This window comes from Rhinoderma darwinii, chromosome 5, assembly GCF_050947455.1.
Source record: "Rhinoderma darwinii isolate aRhiDar2 chromosome 5, aRhiDar2.hap1, whole genome shotgun sequence".
NCBI classification, from domain to species: Eukaryota; Metazoa; Chordata; class Amphibia; order Anura; family Rhinodermatidae; genus Rhinoderma; species Rhinoderma darwinii.
Window position 1 is genome coordinate 48,379,535 of NC_134691.1, and position 20,154 is coordinate 48,399,688.

A 20,154-nucleotide genomic window follows, 5' to 3' on the forward strand; every position below is an offset into this window, starting at 1 on the left:
AGAGACTCTGGACCCCTAAATAAGACCCCCAGACCTGACTTCCTAAACTAATACACACCCCAGACCTGACCCCCTAAACACAGATCTTTGACCTGACCCCCTAAACAAATACAGACCCTCTAAATACACACCTCTAAACTAAATCAGACCCCCTAAATATAGAGGAGAACCCTTAAACTAAGCTCCTATGTAAATGTAAGGAGGATGGATTAGAGTCTTCTCTATGGAGTTTGCTGCTGTACTAGGACCTGCCTACATGGACTTGTAACCTGAAAGTCTTTCAACAGTAACAAGAACTGCAAGCATACACAATGCAGTTTTGTAAGAGTTTTTGCCTTGACAGAACTGCAATGTACTTTAGGTGGCCATGGGCCCCCAGGCGACAGCCCCAAACGCCCCTATGATGATCAGCCACTGGACTCCGGCACTATGTGGGCACAGTATAAAACTGTGGACACTGTTTGACCCTCTGTGGGGAAAGTATGGCAATATATTGGCAAAATATGACAGTCTCTTGTCCCTGTTTGACACTATATAAGTACATTATGACCGTTCTGAATTCAGATAAATATAGATACATGCTAGGGCTACCATGGCTACTTCGTGCGGCCAAAGATTGCTGTGTGGCCCTGCCAGCATTGCAGGTTTTGAAAGTCAATGCGGCTGCGTTGCGACCCGCAGATTACCACGACCCGATAGTCACAAGAAACACGAATTTGCTGTATTTTTTGCGACTGCGGGTTGCAACGCGCCCACATTGACTTTCATAACCTGCAATGCAGGCCGGATGACACACTGATCTTTGGCCGTAAGACCCATGTTGTGGCCAATGTCGCTGTGCAGCTCAATCCTAATTCTATGTGTAAACTGTAAAGCGATAGTCCGTGGTAACTTTAGTGGCAGTCATTGAAATCTATCTACAGAGTTTAGAGAAACTTCACAGTACAGCATCATGTTATTAATTGCATCGTGTATAACAAAGTAAAATGCATGTACCGGTTTCTATTTCTATTTTCCAGTCTCCTGCTGATGTAGCAGGCGTTTTGTATTAAACTGACTGATTAAATACTTTAAACAATCGCCCCCATCCTGTTACAGTTTGTCTATCTGGTTCAGTTGTTTTCTTTCACTAAGTCTGATTAATATCTAACCGGAGAATATGTGAGGATCAGCAGATTATCTTTCCGCTGAATTTATTTACAAAGAATTGGTTCCCTGGTTATAGAGGTAGAGGACTCCTGTTATAGGGGATGTGATCACGGAGTTCTGTCTAAATATAAACATGTCCGAATTTAATTTATTATCGTGTACACGTGCTTTACCAATGCAATATAATCACTGACTGCAAATATTCAGCGGTAAACCAACAGTCTGAACCTAGTAAATTGTTCCATGTAGTATTATAAACATGTCCCTGTGGTTACTGATTTCCTAAGAACTGATGTAATATTGAGACATATGTAATGGAAAATAAAATACACTAAATGGCCAAAACTATGTGGAGCTCGGACCAACAAAGTTTGAAGCAAACAATTGTGTGAAATGTCTTTGTATGTTGTATCATCAATATCACACTTCAATGGAAATAAGGGTCCCAAACCCTGAAAAATTGCCACAGAACATTATCTCTCCGCCACCAAATATTACATGTAGACACTATGCCATCCAGTAGGTAGTGTTCTCTTGGAATCCGCCAAACCCAGATTCATCCATTAGACTGCCAGATAGTGAAATGTGATTCATCACTCCAGAGAACACATTTCCACTGCTCCAGTGTCTAGTGGCGGCGTGCTTTACCCCTCTCCATCTGACGCTTGGTATTGTACATTGTGATCTTGGGCTTATGTGCACCTACTAGACCATGGAATACTTTTTATATTGGTCCTGGCACACAGTTCTTGTATTGATGTCATTTCCAGAGGCAGCTTGGACTTCTGTAGTTAGTGATACAACATAGGATGAGCAATTTTATATGTGCTTCAGCACTTTATGGCCACGTATTTGCGTGGTCTACTGCTTCGAGGCTGAGCTGTTATTACTTCTAGACCCTTCCACTTCATAATATTAGCTCTTGCAGCTGACCGGGCAGATCTAGCAGATCAGAAATGTCACAAACTGACTTGTTGGAAAGGTGACATCCAGTGACAGTGCCACGTTTAAAGTCACTGAGCACGTCAGTACGACTTATATTAGTAACAATGTTTATCTGTTGAGATTGTATGGCTGTGTGCTTGATTTTCTGCACCTGTTTGCAACTAATGTGGCTGACACACCTGAACTCCATAATTAGGAGGGGTGTCCAAATACTTTTCGCCATATAGTGTATCAAGAGGTTCCAGCTTTATTTATTCTTATAAAAATATGACCAATAAGACAGGATGAGATAGGGACTAGCATGCGTGATATGATTGCTTCCAAGTAACTTTCCAATTCTCTGCGGTTAGTGCTCTTAATCTAGTTTTTAAGATGAACATCAAGGTAATCTAAGACCAGCTGGGTGCCAGGGATGTGCTGCCTAACTGCTAAAGCCTTTTATATAGGGATGCCAGGCAGAATGTACCAGCAATCAGTCTTTGTTAGATTACTCAGGTCTTGGCTCAAGCTGGCCATACACATGATATTAGCTGTTGGATGAACGCTTGTTGGGCCGAAAACTATTCCTCCCGACTCTTTCCTAGACAAGTTCGCTAGGCTCGGCTGAGCGTACGTGCTTATTTTAATTGCTAGAGTAGAATAGCAGCACCTGATCGCCCGCTGGAACAAAGGATCGGAAATTTTGAAATCCAATATGCCCTATACCTCTTTGCCCTGACAGCTTAAATTCGAGCCAATCAAGTCTGCCCATACCCATGAAATTAAAGTCAGTAGGATATGTGATTTTTGTGGTATTGGCTGATGATCTCATGTTTATGGGGGGCTGCCAACTATATTATTAATCAGAACCTTTTTAAAATATAGCCGTGAAAAAAAATAGAATAGTGAACACCAAAAACTGCACTTTGACAATTTTAATTATCCCCCTCGAAACTGGGATCACTGGAACAATAGGCCAGAGTGCCAGCAAAAACCACTGGTGCCTTTGAAATCTCTTCCTGCACAGCACAGTGCCCGAACCGGCACTGGAATTCTGCACGTCACGTGGCCCCTACGTTCTTGGTATTGGTTGTAGTCCCAGAGGTCGGACCTCATGATCTGCTCTAATAAGGTCTTGAGCTCCTGAAACCAGCAGTCTTCTAGAAATTAGAGGAACAGTGTCCCTTCACCTCCTGGTTCTCTCCATGTCTAACATGTCAGAAGGGCTGGGGCTTCGCTAAGGGTCTACAGGCAGACAGACCAGCAGTTGTAGGTTGCGGCCTACTGCTCACATGCTCTAAAGACAGGAGGGACAGGGGCTTTGAGAATTTGCCTCTATTGATGGATTCAGAATATAATTGGGGGGGGGGGGGGGGGTGGCTCAAACAATGGTGCCGCATACACTATCAGGTTAGGAAAAGTTTTAGAAAACTTGTTTGACAAGTGTTAGTCTGTCTCTAGATATAAATGCAGCAGAGGCGGATTTGTAAGATGCAGCAGAGTGGAATTTGTTATTGGGAACAATACTAACCTACTAAACCTGACAGCCATACTACAGTTTACACATAGGGCATATTCCTTCCAAGTTCCTGCTTTGTTCTGTAAAGTGTTACCTACCTTGCAGCCGCCCATACCACAGTCTCTCTTTCAGCCCGCTGGAGCTGAGCTGATGTACACTCATTGCTGTCCGCTGGTGCCAATGAGACACTACATCGCTCTCCCTTCACAGCAACACATATGAGAGGAGCCCTCAGTCTGCTGCGCACGGATGGAGATTGGAATGGGGTGGCAGCTGTGGCGTCACTTAAAAGACCATCATGTACCTCCTATCTGGCCTCCGTGTGGCAGTTTTGAACTGGTGGAGGCACCTACTTAGTGGTGGAGGCCCCAGGTGACCTACTTTTTAAATTAGCCCTGCAGGGTGGTTTGCAGGCAACCTGGAAACCCCAACCCCCCCTTAGGCCTCATGCACACAAACTTATTTTTGTCCTCCCGTAAATACTGGCGGAAATACGGGTCCTTGGTTACACGTATTCGACCCGTATTTACGGGCACGTTTTCGCTGCAAAATTGCACTGCACTAATCGGCAGCCCTTCTCTCTATCAGTGCAAGACAGAGAGAAGGGATAGCCCTTTCCGCAGTAAAAGTAAAAGAAATTCATACTTACCCGGCCGTTGTCTTGGTGACGCGTCCCTCTCTTGACATCCAGTCCGACCTCCCTGGATGACGCAGCAGTCCATGTGACCGCTGCAGCCTGTGATTGGCCTGTGATTGGCTGCATCGGTCACATGGGATGAAACGTCATCCCGGGAGGCCGGACTGGAGGAGGAAGAAGAAGAAGAGTTCTGGGTAAGTTAACTTTTAATACTATTAACTCCAGCGGTAGTCACTGTCCCGGGTGCTGAGAGTTACTTCCGATCAGTTAACTCTTTCCGCACCCTGTACAGTGACTATCCCCTGACGTCGCGTAGCAACGCTCACGTAATTATGGGTTTACACACGTAGCCACCCGTAATTACGGGAGCCCCATAGACTTCTAAGCATACGGGAAGGTACCCGTGGCCAATAGAAGTCTATGGGCCCGTAATTACGGGCTGTAATTACGGCTCCTAATTATGGGCGTTTTTACGTTCGTGTGCATGAGGCCTAAGTGCACACATGGAGAGGGAGATAAAATTAATGCCCGAAGGGAAATATATAGAAGACTTGTTTGGGAAAAAATAAGCCACAAAAACACCACACCACACCACACCTGGGGAAAAAAATTACGAAAAATAAATACTAGAAAAACATTCACAAGAAGTGCTGTGGTGTATTTTCCCGTGTTTGGCAATCTTTAGATAAGTACAGAAAATACAATGGCATCCAGTTCAGTATTTGGAGAATATAAGCACCAATGATAGTCGGCGCTCTTGATTTGTTGTTGCTGAATATAGAGGTTGCACATTGTTTTATATTATGTCTGTGTATGGGGAGAACTTCTTTATAAGCATCTTCTCTTCAAAAGCAACCGAGATGTCCGGAATAAACGTTTTTCCCAGAGATGAACCATAAACTTGTATTTACTTTTGAATAAAGTCATTTCTCTATAACAGAATTCTGCTTGAATATGTTTTTCTTTTTTTTTTTGCTGAGCAATGGGTAGCCAGTAAAGGGATTGGCAGAGGTGAGAGGCAGAGGTGAAACGAGAGGAGAGGTGGATTGAGTGGTACAAGAGTGTTAGGCTGGGTTCACACAGAGTTTTTTGCAGGAAGAAAATCTGCCTCAAAATTCCGGTTGGAATTTTGAGGCAGATTTTCCTCTGCCTGCACGCCGATTTTCGCGGCGTTTTTCACCCGCAGCCATTGAGCGCCGCGGGCGTAAAACGCTGCAAAATACGCTTCTTCTGCCTCCCATTGATGTCAATGGGAGGTCAGAAGTGTAAACGCCCGAAGATAGGGCATGTCCCTTCTCTTTCCCGCCAGCCGGTTTTTCCACTTGCGGGAAAAAAAAACGCCTCCGCCTCCCATTGAAATCAATGGGAGGCATTTTTGGCCGTTTTTTGGCGCGTATTCCGCTTTAAAAAAAATTTGTAAAAAAACTCTGTGTGAACTGGCCCTTAGATGGGAGGCCACAGAGAAGGATGTTGCAGCAGTCTATGTGGGAAATGATGAGGACCTGTACTAGCACTTTTGATGACTCGAGATTGAGGAAAGATGTGGTGAGGGCTTGGATGTGTGGTTTGAAAGGCAGGGTGGAATCCAAGGTTATCCTGAGGCAGCGGAATTTTGAGACATGGTAAAGTGTGAAACCATTAATTGTGATTTATAATTCTGGTAATAAGGTTGAGTGAGATGGAGGAAAGATCATGAATCCAGTTTTCTCCATGTAGAAGGAGGATATATTTGTTAGACAGTCTGAAACTCTGGATAGCAGAGAGGTGACATCTGGGCCAGAGAGGTAAATTTGTGTGTTGTCCGCATAGAAGTGGTACTTGAATGCCATGGGATTTATGAGCTATACCAGGCCAAAGGTGCAGATGTAGAAGCTCCCAGGGCTGAACTTTGAGGGACACCAACAGAGAAGGGCAAGATGAGGAGATGGTGTGTGAGTGGGAGACACTAATTGTTCACCTGGTGAACTATGAGGAGATCCAGGAGAGGACCGAGTCTGTAATGCCAAGGGATGAGGAAATTTGTAACCGGAGGGAGTCGTCAACTGTGTCGAAGGCAGAGGACCGGTCTAGAAGGAGGAGCACAGAACGGAGTAAAGAGTAAAGATGTTTTAACTGTCAAAGGATCACATTAGTCTCTTTGGTTTGGGCCGTTTCGGTAGCGTGGTGGGGTCGGCAGCCAGATGCGCTGACTGTAGATTGAAGCTTTCGCTAATGTTGTCAATCCTATATATAAGATTTGTGTCAAATTCCTCTGCGGAGATGAGAGAGCAGGAGGTGGCATCCGGGCACGGAGTAGGGAGTTAAAAACAATATTTGGGGTTACGGGACAGAAGACATGACCAAGTATTTTTGTTTAGTAAAAGTGAGTGCTGATTTGAAGTAGAGAAGTGCTTCTTTGTATGTTTTGGAGCTTTTCTTCTGCTCTACAACCCTGGAAGCTTGCCTCGGTTTTTTTATTATCAGATTGGTATGCCAGGGATTCCTATTGGTTTGTTGAGTTCTATTGTGTGTGAGTGGGGCAACGGAGTTGAGAGCTGAAGTAATTGTGGTGTTATAGAAAACAGTGGCTCCTTCTGTGTCATGAAGTGAAGATATGGAAGAGAGTGATAGAAGAGAGTCCGAGAATGGTATACGATTATGAAGAAATTTTAAGGTTACTACGAGTCTGTGCTAGTTTTTGGTCTGGCGGGTTAAAGAGAAAAAGGAGAAGAATAGATGTAGATTGGGATTAGATAGATGGAGAGGCTAGATTGGCTAGAGGTCTATGAAAATAAGGTCTAGACCTATTTATATTAGGGTATCTCTTAAATGCCCTAATAAAACTAAGCTGATGGAAAAGTTACGTGATGTCCCCTTTACAACAAAGATGTATTGGTGGGGGCCACGTGATATTGGTGTCCAATCATCACACGAGTTCTGGGAGCTGCTCAGTGGGTGCATTAGGACTAGTGTAGTTTTATTAGGGCATTTAAAAGGGGCCTATTTCCGTAAGCATATTTAAACAAAGGTCATACTAAGCTCCACGTCTACTCTACCCTCATTCACACTTCTGTATTACGATTCTGTACAACAATAGTTGTCTATAGGGTCCTACTGCACAACCATATGAATCCAACAGAAAAATTGTGGCATACGCCATCTAAATCATTAGCAATGCACCTAAAGAATAAATACAATCTTGCTAGCACTGTGCTTTCTATTGAGTGCCTGAATATATTTGGGTGTGTCTGTCAAAACGTGCCACAGGTGATACTCACTATAGAGCCGAAGGACATGTGAGGACAGTTCTACAGCATTACAGGGGCTGCTGTTGACATATTCCCTTTAAAAGTGTCTGTTTAAAGTGGCTGCTCATTCTGTAGTCACCTGCCTGTCCTTGTTTACACCGACATGTGACTGCTGCAGCACTGATGTCCGTGCAGACAGCAAGTGAGCATTGTGGCCAATGATTGGCTGCAGTGGTTACGCGCCGTACGGCATGTCATCACTGCAGTGATGAAAATCAGGACTGGTGGTGGACCATGGGAGGATTGTATTATAGGGGTATTCCTCTATCGACATTTATGGCATATCCACCCTCTCATCTTCTCCTGTTATCGCTGGGTTCCAGCCACTGTAGTACGAGGTGGTCGGGAGTAAGGAAACAGCCGAGCTTGCTGAGCTACTCTGTTTTGGTAGCTAACATAGAAGTGAATGGAAGTTACGGAAACTGAGTTCTACGATGTTTCCGTAACTCCTAATCACTTATTTGTGAGTCACGATGACCGCATAGCTGAGCAAGCTGGACTGTTTTCATACTACCAACCACCTCGCAACTCAGTGGCTGGAGCCCAGCGACAGCAGGAGAAGGTAGGGTAAGCCATAAATGTCCAAGATGGGAATACCCCTTTAAGACTCGCCATCCGCTGGATTTCCGCAAGGAGAATAATGTACCTTCCAAGCGCTGCTTTAAAGAGGCTCTGTCACCAGATTTTGCAACCCCTATCTGCTATTGCAGCAGATCGGCGCTGCAATGTAGATTACAGTAACGTTTTTATTTTTAAAAAACGAGCATTTTTGGCCAAGTTATGACCATTTTTGTAGTTATGCAAATGAGGCTTGCAAAAGTCCAAGTGGGTGTGTTTAAAAGTAAAAGTCCAAGTGGGCGTGTATTATGTGCGTACATCGGGGCGTTTTTAATACTTTTACTAGCTGGGCGTTGTGTATAGAAGTATCATCCACTTCTCTTCAGAACGCCCAGCTTCTGGCAGTGCAGACACAGCGTGTTCTCGAGAGATCACGCTGTGACGTCACTCACAGGTCCTGCATCGTGTCAGACGAGCGAGGACACCGGCACCAGAGGCTTCAGTTGATTCTGCAGCAGCATCGGCGTTAGCAGGTAAGTCGATGTAGCTACTTACCTGCAAACACTGATGCTGCTGCAGAATCAACTGTAGCCTCTGGTGCCGGTGTCCTCGCTCGTCTGACACGATGCAGGACCTGTGAGTGACGTCACAGCGTGATCTCTCGAGAACACGGCTGTGTCTGCACTGCCAGAAGCTGGGCGTTCTGAAGAGAAGTAGATGATACTTCTCATCAGAGCGCCCAGCTAGTAAAAGTATTAAAAACGCCCCGATGTACGCACATAATACACGCCCACTTGGACTTTTACTTTTCAACACACCCACTTGGACTTTTGCAAGCCTCATTTGCATAACTACAAAAATGGTCATAACTTGGCCAAAAATGCTCGTTTTTTTTAAATAAAAACGTTACTGTAATCTACATTGCAGCGCCTATCTGCTGCAATAGCAGATAGGGGTTGCAAAATCTGGTGACAGAGCCTCTTTAAAGGCATCTCACTCAGCCAAACAGAACCCTTCTCTGTACAGAAAAGGAGCAACAAATCTGAAATAATGCTGTCTACAGATTGGTGTCTCTGGTTTGGCTATTAACCCAGGTGTTAACTTCGTAGAACTGTGTTATGTGTTAAGAGTCATGGACTCGCCGCGGGACAGGGATATTATATTGTCACTTTACAAAACATTAGTGTAGTCTCATCTAGAATATACAGTTCATTTCTGGGCTCCAGTTCATAGAAGGGATGCCCTAGAATGTAAAAACTACAAAGGGCAACAAAGCTAATAAGGGGCATGAATATTCTTAGCTATGAGAAATGATTAAAGGAAATAAATGTATTTATTTGTAAAAAGAGACGACTAAGGGGGGCCATAATTAACTTATATAAATATATGAATGGCCCATACAAGAAATATGGTGACATCCTATTCCATCCAAAACCCCCTCATAAGACAAGGGGGCTATAATGACGGGGGTGGGGAGACAAACAAGTGAGCCCTAATCTACCCGCCACTCAGTCCCTGCCTACTTGCAACGACCCGCCCTAGGCGACAGGCTACAACTGGGCGACGGTCCCTACACTCAGTAAGTGCACGACAGACAACCAGACAAGGGTGCACAGAGCTAGGGGGAGAAAGGGGCAGTTGCCCACGGCAACACCGTGTGCAACAAGAGAAGTGAACAAGCCGAGTCAAACCAGGAGAGTACGAGGTGCCAAACACAGAGCAGGAGAGTAGTGAACAAGCCGAGTCAAACCAGGAGTGTCCGAGGTACCAAACGCAGAGCAGGAGAGTAGTCAGCAAGCCGGGGTCAATATGAAGCAAGGAAAATAGTACAAGAAGCTGCAGCAGGGCCAGGAAACCAAACGAGAAGAATCACAAGCAAAGGAGGAACAGGAAGGGCAGGTATAAATAGACAGAGGGCGGGAGCTAGCTCCGTCTGGCCAGGCTGTGATAGGTTCTCCCACTCCTAAGCCTGCCACCCTGAGAGGTGGAAGATGGAGTCAGTCTCACAGACATAGAAGCAGGTGCAGACTGATTATCTATGGGCATTAACCCCGAAGCTGTGCCTGACAGATCCTTTACAGGGGCACTCCCTCCATCTGGAGAAACAAAGGTTCAACCTGCAGAGGCGACAAGCCTTCTTTGCTGTGAGAACTGTGAATCTATGGAATAGTCACCGCAGGAGCTGATCACAGTAGCTACAGTATATGGCTTTAAAAAAGGGTTAGATAATTTCTTAGTACAAAATAATATTAGCTCCAATGTCAATGTGTAGAATTCTTATTTGAATATTGATCCAGTTTGATCGCCGCTTGGGATCAGAAGGGAAATGTTTCCTTTTCAGAGCAGATTGGATCTTGCCTCAGGTTTTCTCTTCCTCTGGTCAAAGTTCTAAAGTTTACCCATACCCCTTCCCTTTCCTCCATCACTTGGTTGAACTTGATGGACATATGTCTTTTTTCAACAATACTAACTATGTGACAAAGCTCTTTAAAGGGTTGGGCATTGACTAGGTGGCACTAGATAGACCATTTTCTTCCTTCTGGTGGAGAGCTATTTTGCATACTTTTTCCCAAAGAGCATTGTCATTAAGTCTCGCCACCAGCTGGATCTCCGAAAGGAGAATAAGTACCTGCTGAAGACATATTATGTCATGGAATTTATTGCTTATTTTTGCATAGTACTGCTAAATTCTAAACTATTATTTTTTTTAAAAAAAATTGTTAATTCTTCTTTTTTTCTTGACCCCATAGGAACTCCTTCTAAGAAAAAAAGTAAAAGCGTAAAATGAAGCCTTCTCTATTGACAAGCCTGCTTATGCTCTATATTCTACGTACATGTGTAGGAATCAGCGAGAAACATGAAGTCAGTCCAAGGAAATTAGAGCAGATAAAGATGGAGATCGCTGGCTATAAAGATATAGCTAAATCCATTATTAACCTTGCTGTTTTTGGCAGTGCCCAGAACAGGTCCTATGAAAGGTTAGCACTCTTTGTTGACACCATTGGAAACCGAATCAGTGGCTCTAATAATCTGAAAAACGCAATCAAGTACATGTATAAAGTTCTGCAAGAGGACAATCTACAGAATGTGTCACTAGAACCTGTAAAAATTCCACACTGGGAACGCAGAGAAGAGTCCGCTATGATGATCCAACCACGAAAGAAAAATCTGGCTATACTTGGACTTGGAGGCAGTATTGGAACTCCAGTTGAAGGTATAGTGCAAAGTCATCATAGAAAAACTGAAGGGATATAAAGCCTTTCCTGCCAGATCTACTCCGAAAGCCACATAATACTGGCAGTATATATGTCACGTTGGGCCGTACCGCCTTGACGGTATGGCAGCTGGCCAATAGTACACAGGTCACAGTCTATAGTTTGTATCAAGACAGGCTCGGCTGGGACTAGGCAGCAGGCTGGTGCCAGGTGTGGTGTAGCAGGACAGGCATGGTACACAGCACAGCACGACTTCTGCTCAACACGGCACTTGACCAGGATAGCACGGGATACAGGTTAGAAGTAGCAGGAACGGGAAACACTGGGAACTGGAAAACACTTAGGAGACCATTTGCATAGACAGACTAGGATAACGACAACAAGGCTCAGTCAAGGCAGGAAGGGGCTGGGCCCCTCTTATAGTCCAGGGTGCTCATGGGCTAATTTTGTACTTGAATTCAGGTGGCCCTTTAAGAGCGGGCACGAGCGTGCGCGCGCACCTTATGGTACCTGGAAGGGAGAAGCGGAAGTGATCGCTGGTGTCCCCTGAGGAGGAGATGGGGACCAGCGCTGACAAATCCATGGCTGCGGGCGTCAGGAGGTGAGTGAGCCTGACGGCCCGCGGCCATGGGCATGACCATATATAACGTGGAAATAATGGTAACCTGTTTCAAACATGTACCACAAGCACTTGCAGACCAGCTGTTGACTGTAATGGTCTCCACAGGAGCATGGAGAACCAGCATAGTCACCTGATGACTGCAGCTCTTGTTGCTAGATCAATAGCCCAAATATATTCAGGTGTTCCCTAACAAATACAACACTTTAAATATTTATTCATATGGATGTATGAAGGACCTGAAAAATGTATAATTACTGTAGGAATCTTTGGTTGTGATTGAGGTTTCCCTTTAAGCGCTACCCAGACCGTTAACAACCAGGAAAATATTGAATCGAAAGTGTTTGCGTTATGAATAATTGCTCTAATATAGATTCTATCCATATTGCAGAAGCTGTTTAATATACGAACATCAGGCTTTTTTACTTGAGCCTATATCTTAGATAAGTACCCTTTTAGGAAATACAGTGTCTGTTTTCATAATGCAGGTTATTAAATTGTGAGCCATCATAACAAGATGGTACAGGATAAGATAATGTATTGGCTGCATAGCATAGAATTACACGTGCTGCCGCTATATAAACTTATTCTGGGCATTTCTTGTGAATTTTACACACAGACTCACATTGATCTATCTATCTATCTATCTATCTATCTATCTATCTATCTATCTATCTATCTATCTATCTATCTATCTATCTATCTATCTATCTAATCTATCTTACACTTTTCGGATTTTTTTCATGCTTTTGTTGCGTGAATACAACTTCAGGTATTCTTGGCACTGATCAACAGAAGACAAATCACGAAAATAAAACTCTGCAAAGTAATCTACGCTCATTGCAGTTTTTAAAACACAAAAAAAATTGAATCCATAACTATTTACTTCCGTCAAGTTGGTATTTAACACAGGAATCTTTGGCTGCAATTCTTTCCTTGGGTCCAGGGCCGTCATCAGGAATTTCTGGGCCCCATACAGCCACAGAGATTGCCCCACCCCTCCATGACCGGGGGTGGGCGCTCACATTTGTACGCTATATGCAGTAGCTGATTTTGTTACTGACATCAAGTTACAGTGAACGAAACCATGGAGCAGTCAGTAACCAGTTGATACCCTGGATTTTATTGAATTCAGCCAAAACATGGCACACAATGTGATACGTCGCCTGGGGAATGACCCTGTGGAAACTCCTGAATTCACTGTCCATAAATGAACAGAGGTGTCAGGAGCTTTACCTGGGCCAAAGTCCACAGGCAGAGAGCTTATGATGCTCTACCTGGGGACTACGGCATTGGGAAGCTCCTGACGTTACTGTCCATATAGTGATGTCAGGAGCGGTATCCGTTTTTTTTCGGGATCTCTCAGGATGGAATAGCAGAGTCTACTACGCTATTCCATCCTTTAAAAAAAAAAAAACTATACCGAAGTATACCAACCCGACAGGGACCATAAAGCCCTATGAACGCATTTATCGTGTACGTCGGGAGCTTTTCCGGCGTACAAGATAAACGTAGGGCGATAACACCATGTGGAGGGCACATTAAGAGAAGGTGGAGCACTTGTGAGGATGTAAGAAGCACTAAGGTTGGTAAAAAACGAAAGAAAAAAAGCCTATACTTTCCATGCCACGCGTCTCTCTGACGTCCTGTAAGAGTCACGTGGGATGAAGCGTCATCCCTGGAGGCAGAAGCACAGAGTTCTGGGTAAGTATAAGCTTTTTTTTCTGAGTTTCAATTTCTTGGTGCCGGAATCACAGCTTTTTCTTGTTGCGAGTTTTACCTCCCCATTGAATTCAATGGAGAAAACCCACGACAGAAAGCAGCGAGTCTGCAACATAAATGGACATGCTGCGGATTAATAAAAACGCACCGCAGGTCAATTTATCAACAGTTTTCTAGCGCATTTTTTCCGCAGCGTGTGGAAGAGATTTGTTTAAATCTCATCCACTCTGCTGCTACTGTATTACGCTGCGGATTTTCCGCAATGAAATCCATTGCGGAAAATCTGCAATGTTGATGCTATGTGCGAATTTACCTTTACAGATTTTGCTAAGGATTTGCAGCAAATTAACCCTTTGCATTGTAAATTGTGAAATGCGTGGCAATTTTGCAACATAACAGACATGCTGTGGGGGGGGGGGGGGTTAGCGTCAGTTCACACATTGCGTAAATAAAGCATATACCTGTATTATTATACCTGTATTATGCTGCTGAAAATCCGCAGCATAATACAGTAGCAGAAAAGTGGATGAGCTAAAACAAGTCTCATCCACGCTCTGCGTAAATACTGAACGGAAAAAACCGCTTGGAAATTGACCTGCGGTGCAGAATTTTATTCCGCAGCAAGTCAATTGTATTTGCGTAAACGCTGCTTATTTGTTGCGGGTTTTCCCTATTGAATTCAATGGGAGGTAAAATCCACAACAAATAGCAGCAGGTAGGTAGCTAAAGGCTCATGGGCTCTGGTGCAAGAAGTCAGCTTAGGCCCCCCCCTACCCCTCCCCAACACAACCAGACCCGTGCCTATGCCCAGCTGCCTTGCCCGACAGTCCCAATGGATGTGCCCACAGTATAATGCCCTCGTAACTGCTTCCACTGTATAATGCCCCCCATAGCTTCCCCCACACAGTATAATGCCCCATAGTATATTGCTCCCCTTTGCTGCCCCCACACAGTATAATGCTCCTAACAGCTGCCACATACAATTAAATGCTCCCCATAGCTGCCCCCTCACAATATAATGCCCCTGCATAGCTGCCCGCACAGTATAATACCCCCTATAGCTGCCCCCATAGTATAATGCTTCCCATAGCTGCCCCCACAGTATAATGCCCCCCATACAGTATAAGGCCCCCCTTAGCTGCCCCATACAGTAAAATGCTCACATACCTGCCACCATATCAGCCCCCCATCCCATACCCAGTATAATGCCCCCATATGTGCCTAATAAAAAATAATAACATAATTACTTACCTATCCCTATTTCCCATGACAGGTGGAGGATCCTTCTCCTCTAGTCTGTGCTATGAATGACTTGGCTCAGAGAGGCGGGAGGACGTCACAGCAGCGCGCCTGCCTGCGCCGAGCCGCTCACGGCAGAGTGAATGCTGCAGCAAGGAGCCGTCACTCTTGCTCCAGCATTCAATTCAACTGTATCTGCATCCTAACGATGCAGATGCAGTTGGAAATAGGACCAGCGGCGGTCACATTTCATTCCATGTGACCGCCGCTGCAGCCAATCACCGGAGGCCTGTTCAGCAGTTTTCCGCAGCGGACATTCCGGGCGAAAAACTGCACCACAGTTTGGTGCGGTTTTTCGCCTGAAATTCCCTGAGGCCACCGGGGTGGATAACCGATACCGCGGCCCGGTACCAAATGATCTGCAGCCAGGTGGTTGGGGATCACTGCTCTAGGCGACTAGCCAGCCATCATCTGCCTGCTTGAATTATGTCTAAGACTGTGCCTCTTATATTAAGAAGTGAACTTCTGTTGCTGTAGAAGTTATGGTGAACTTATGTTGCTAAGAAGTTACTATATGTTTTTTGTGCTGTGGCCGGTTGTGTTGTGTGAACATCGGCGTAGTGAAGTTTGAGTTGTCAATGGATCTCCCGCTTCATTCCATCTTTGTCACGACACGACTGCACAGGGGACCTTGCACAAGGCCCACCTAATACAAGCCTAGCTTTTTTAATCACCAAAAAAATACAACAAAATTGATGTCACAAGACCATAAAACTGTTCTCTACTTGAATCTCACTATCTGACATGATTTTTTCAACAGTGACTTTCTCTCTCTGTAAAGCTTCCTCCTTGCACCGTCACTCAGTTTTTGAGGATATCCTCTAGACCGATCTCATTTTACAGATTATGTGACTTGTAATGACATTTGGCTGTTTAAAGAGGCTCTGTCACCAGATTATAAATGCCCTGTCTCCTACATGATGTGATCGGCGCTGCAATGTAGACAACAGTGGTTTTTATTTTGAAAAACGATCATTTTTGAGCAAGTTATGAGCTAGTTTAGATTTATGCTAATGAGTTTCTCAATGGACAACTGGGCGTGTTTTTACTTTTTACCAACTGGGCGTTGTACAGAGGAGTGTATGAGGCTGACCAATCAGTGACTAATCAGTGTCCTACACTTCTCATTGTTCCAGCCCAGCATGATCCACAGCACAGTGTGATTGTGCAGTGAAAGAACATTGGCTGGAACAATGAGAAGTGTATGAGGCTGATTGGTTACTGATTGGTCAGCCTCATACACTCCTCTGTACAACGCCCAGTTGGTAAAAAGTAAAAACACGCCCAGTTGTCCATTGAGAAACTCATTAGCATAAATCTAAACTAGCTCATAACTTGCTCAAAAATGATAGTTTTTCAAAATAAAAACCACTGCTGTTCTCTACATTACAGCGCCAATCACATTATGTAGGAGATAGTCAAGTTATAATCTGGTGACAGAGCCTCTTTAAGTGATTAAATAGGTATGTCCTAGTAACGGGTGAATAGTTATGCATTTAACTATTTCCTGTTGAATAATTTTAATGAAGAGAGTAATAGGTTTTGTTTTTTTTGCTTTGATATCAAATAGCCTTTTTTGTGTTTATCAGTCTAATTTCATCTAGTGTTGTTACACTATAAAATCTGAACAGGGTGACAGGCGCCAAGTTATTTATCATTTGCATCAATTCAGGATTAATTTAATAAGCTTTTATTATTGCATTAAGTGTATTTCTATGGGTCATGCGTGCCCTGTGAATATCATGTTTTCTTTAATATTCCTTTAATACCCTTTCTCTTTAAGGCTCCATTCACACTGACATTATGGCTTCTGTTTAACAGGATCCATGACTGATATGACGGATCCATCATGATAAATCACCCCGCCCCCCCCCCCCATTTACTTATAAAGGGTATGTCAGTGTCTGTCACATGTAATTTCTATCCCGGATAGCCAAACATGCTATGCGACAGAAATCTGATGGATAAGAATTACCCCAAGTGTAAACACAGTCTTATAAACCCATAAAACAAATTGATGATTAGGTTGGGGGGGGCATGCACTTTTGTTTTATAGGCACTGTATGTAGACTCTGTACATACTGACTTCTAACATTGAAGCAAGCATAATATGAAAAATAATAAAGGATCGTGATTAAATAAGGCAAATCAGGTCACAGCTCAGACTGTTGTCACAACTACAAAAGTGTGAAAGTGTAAAGTGTATTGCAGTAGCTGCAGGCAGGCCGCCTATGTGAAGAAAGCACATTACAAATAAAAATAGAAGAAAGGATGACAATAGGAACCCTTTGGGGGTGACTAGTGTTTCTAAATCATTTGAGCGTTCACAGAAGGCAGGCAGCGCTTACTCCCTTGACAGCTAATTTAGAGTGAGCTCAAGCTTAGGTGACGAAACCTAAACAAGCAATATCCAGCATCGTTCTAAGCGCACAATGCGGGTTTATACGCGGTTCTATCTTGTGTTGTATTATGTAGTTTAATAGTCATCGACTTTCTAGAAACATTCATCATTACGTAAATTCTCTGTTTGTGCCTGGCATCGCCTACTTGCTTTTATTCTCATTAATTCTCTTTCCCTTGTCGTTCACTGGCAGCTCCTGGGTAGACCTTGTATTTTGCGACTCTTTGGCCCTGCTCTACTGGGACTATACATAACATGTCACTATAGCTTGGTATTTTAAACTGATTTCTCCACTTCGGCCTCAGACAAACGTAATTCTTATCCGTGTGTGTTGTGCGTTTTAACAACGCACATCACACTGACTTATACAAGTCAGCATCCGTTTTTTTAATCAACCGAGCATGTGTCTATTTCAAGAAACTCGCAATATGCCCTATTCTGGTCCGATTTTTTTTTTAGACTGGAATCAGTGATTTAATTGAGTGAAAAGAAAACCCACACATCTCACACACAGGGGCAGACATTTCATTGGTGCAACCTGTGCAGTGGCACAGGGGCCCAGTAGGTAAGAGGGCCCACTGTCAACTAAAAACAGCCTTCTTCTGTTTATTAGATTGCATGTAAATGCCTGAGCTTAAGAACAGTATGGCTAACAGTTACTGATAGATTATTAGAGAGACATAGGGGTGATTTATGATGAGATATTGGAGATCACGGGGCCTATATCCTGTTCTTCCACAGGGGCCCTCAGCTTTCTGTGTCTGCCCCTGTCTCACAGACTACATCCATTTGCTGTCCATCTTTCAAATAGAAAGCAAAAATGTCCCAAATGTGTAAAGTTTGCTTGCTCTCAGTAGGTTCTTAAATTGGTATTCTTATCTTATAATGTTATAGCATATCACTAGAACATGCCATAACGTTTTATTCATGAGGCTCGTGAACTCTGGGAACCCCACAGTTCACGAGAACGAAGGGCCCGTCGGTGTGTAGGGAAACACTACGAAAGAGCTACAACACATACCCAGAGCTACTGCTCCTTCATTCTGTGGATCCCTGCGGGTCCCGGCAGTCGGCCCTTTCCAAATAGTAAGTTCTAGCTCCTAGGAATGTGCCATTACTTACTATAATGGGTAAACCCCTTTAAATGTGTTTCAGTTTCTCTCTCAATTCTTAAAAATGATCAGCTATTCTTGAAACATTTAGCTGTTTTTATGTTTTCTGCTGTATGACGGTGTAACAATGTATTATTCAGACATAAAACATAAAAGTTATGATAAAAGAATATAGAACTCTATTATAATACAGTACAATAGCACACAGGTTGTTGCGAGGGCAGTACTGTGAACAATTATTTTCTAGCAGAGAGTTTCTAAGAAACCAGAAGTAGGTTTGGAGCACTTTTTTTTTGTTTCTTTTTTAAAATCTAATTGATCTGGTATGGCATAGTACAGAGGACCGTCAGCCATATTGGTTTTCATTGGGCTGGTTACTTTCACCAATTGTTCCCCAAACCCCCTCTCTCAGGTTCTCCTAGCAGGTAGTTAATCATATAAATTTCTCCCTTTTTTTGTACTCTAAGCCATCAAGCCCCGATAAATTGCGCCACTAAGTTTTTATGCGGCCTACTTCCAAGACCACCTCTGTGGGGCCATATCTTTCTTGCAGACTGCCAACAACTGGGGCTTAGCACACAAATCCATGCAGTAGTGTCGACTGCGTAGGGCCCTTAATACCAATGGCTTATGCTTGTAAGGCCCCAGGCCGTCCGCATTTTTCCACCCATGCTCCCATGCATAGTATGGAAGCACTGCCCGCAAAACACGAAAAACTGACATGTTCCATAATTCCCCGCACAGTTCTACGGGCCGTAGCGATACGGAAAGTTGTCCGCCGCCAATAGAACTGAATGGGCCCATAATTACGGACCGTAATTATGGTCCGTAATTAGGAGCGCTTTTACGGTCGTGTGCATGGGGCCCAAACCAGCAGTTTCTTCTGCGTTCCGGTCTGTGGTTCGTGGTAACATAATCTGTACCGGTGACAGGATAATGGAGCCAATAGCCTACACGTCATCCTCTATGAGTCTCCGTGACCGGCTCACATTTGGTCAAGCGTGCTCCAGATACAATATTCATCTCCTCCAAACACTTTCTGATTGAGGTACTGTACTACATCTAGCTTTCTTGGGATCCGTGTTACAGCCCGCACAGTCCTTGTTTATTATATGGTGGCTTTTTACCTTGTGGATGGAGAACTTCATGTGATGCACTTTTCTTTCCCGGTCAAGTATCGGTCACTTATTGGGATCATGATTTATTCTATTTCAGTTTAGCAGCACACTTTGTACTTGCACTTTGATTACTGAGCAAACCTCAAGATGTCAACACTAAACCACACAACACGTCACTTTCAGTACTTGTTTGATGTGCAGGCCAAGCAGAGATGCGCATATGTTTGTGACGATTTGTATTTACTAGAAACCGTGAATCCTCTGTGTGATTTAAAGGATTAGCAAACACTGGAAAATAAAACGCTTCTTTTAACGTGATTTAATTTCTAATCAAAAGCTTGCAGCTCTGATTGAAACGGGTGCCACTGGCACTATGTTTCCTGTATATATGGAGAGGTCCCTGCAGTCACAGATGGGGAGAAGTCCCTGCAGTCACAGAGTCTGATTTTGAGCAACCGGTTCAATGTCCTTAGTGGGCCATTTATATGGATACACCTAAATAAAATGGGAATGGTTGGTGATATTAACTTCCTGTTTGTGGCACATTAGTATATGGGAGGGGGGAAACTTTTCAAGCTGGGTGTTGACCATGGC

The 20,154-nt window shown here is 43.9% G+C and overlaps 1 protein-coding gene across 2 annotated transcripts in view; it reads left to right on the forward strand.

Moving 5' to 3' along the window:
- The window catches only part of CPQ (carboxypeptidase Q), a 485,238-nt gene that overhangs the window by 43,565 nt on the left and 421,519 nt on the right, over positions 1–20,154 (forward strand). For both annotated transcript variants that reach the window (XM_075825935.1, XM_075825936.1), the window contains exon 2: positions 10,825–11,288. In XM_075825935.1, the coding sequence (XP_075682050.1) occupies positions 10,859–11,288 (430 nt within the window). In that variant the 5' untranslated portion in view covers positions 10,825–10,858. The remainder of the gene's footprint in view (positions 1–10,824; positions 11,289–20,154) is intronic.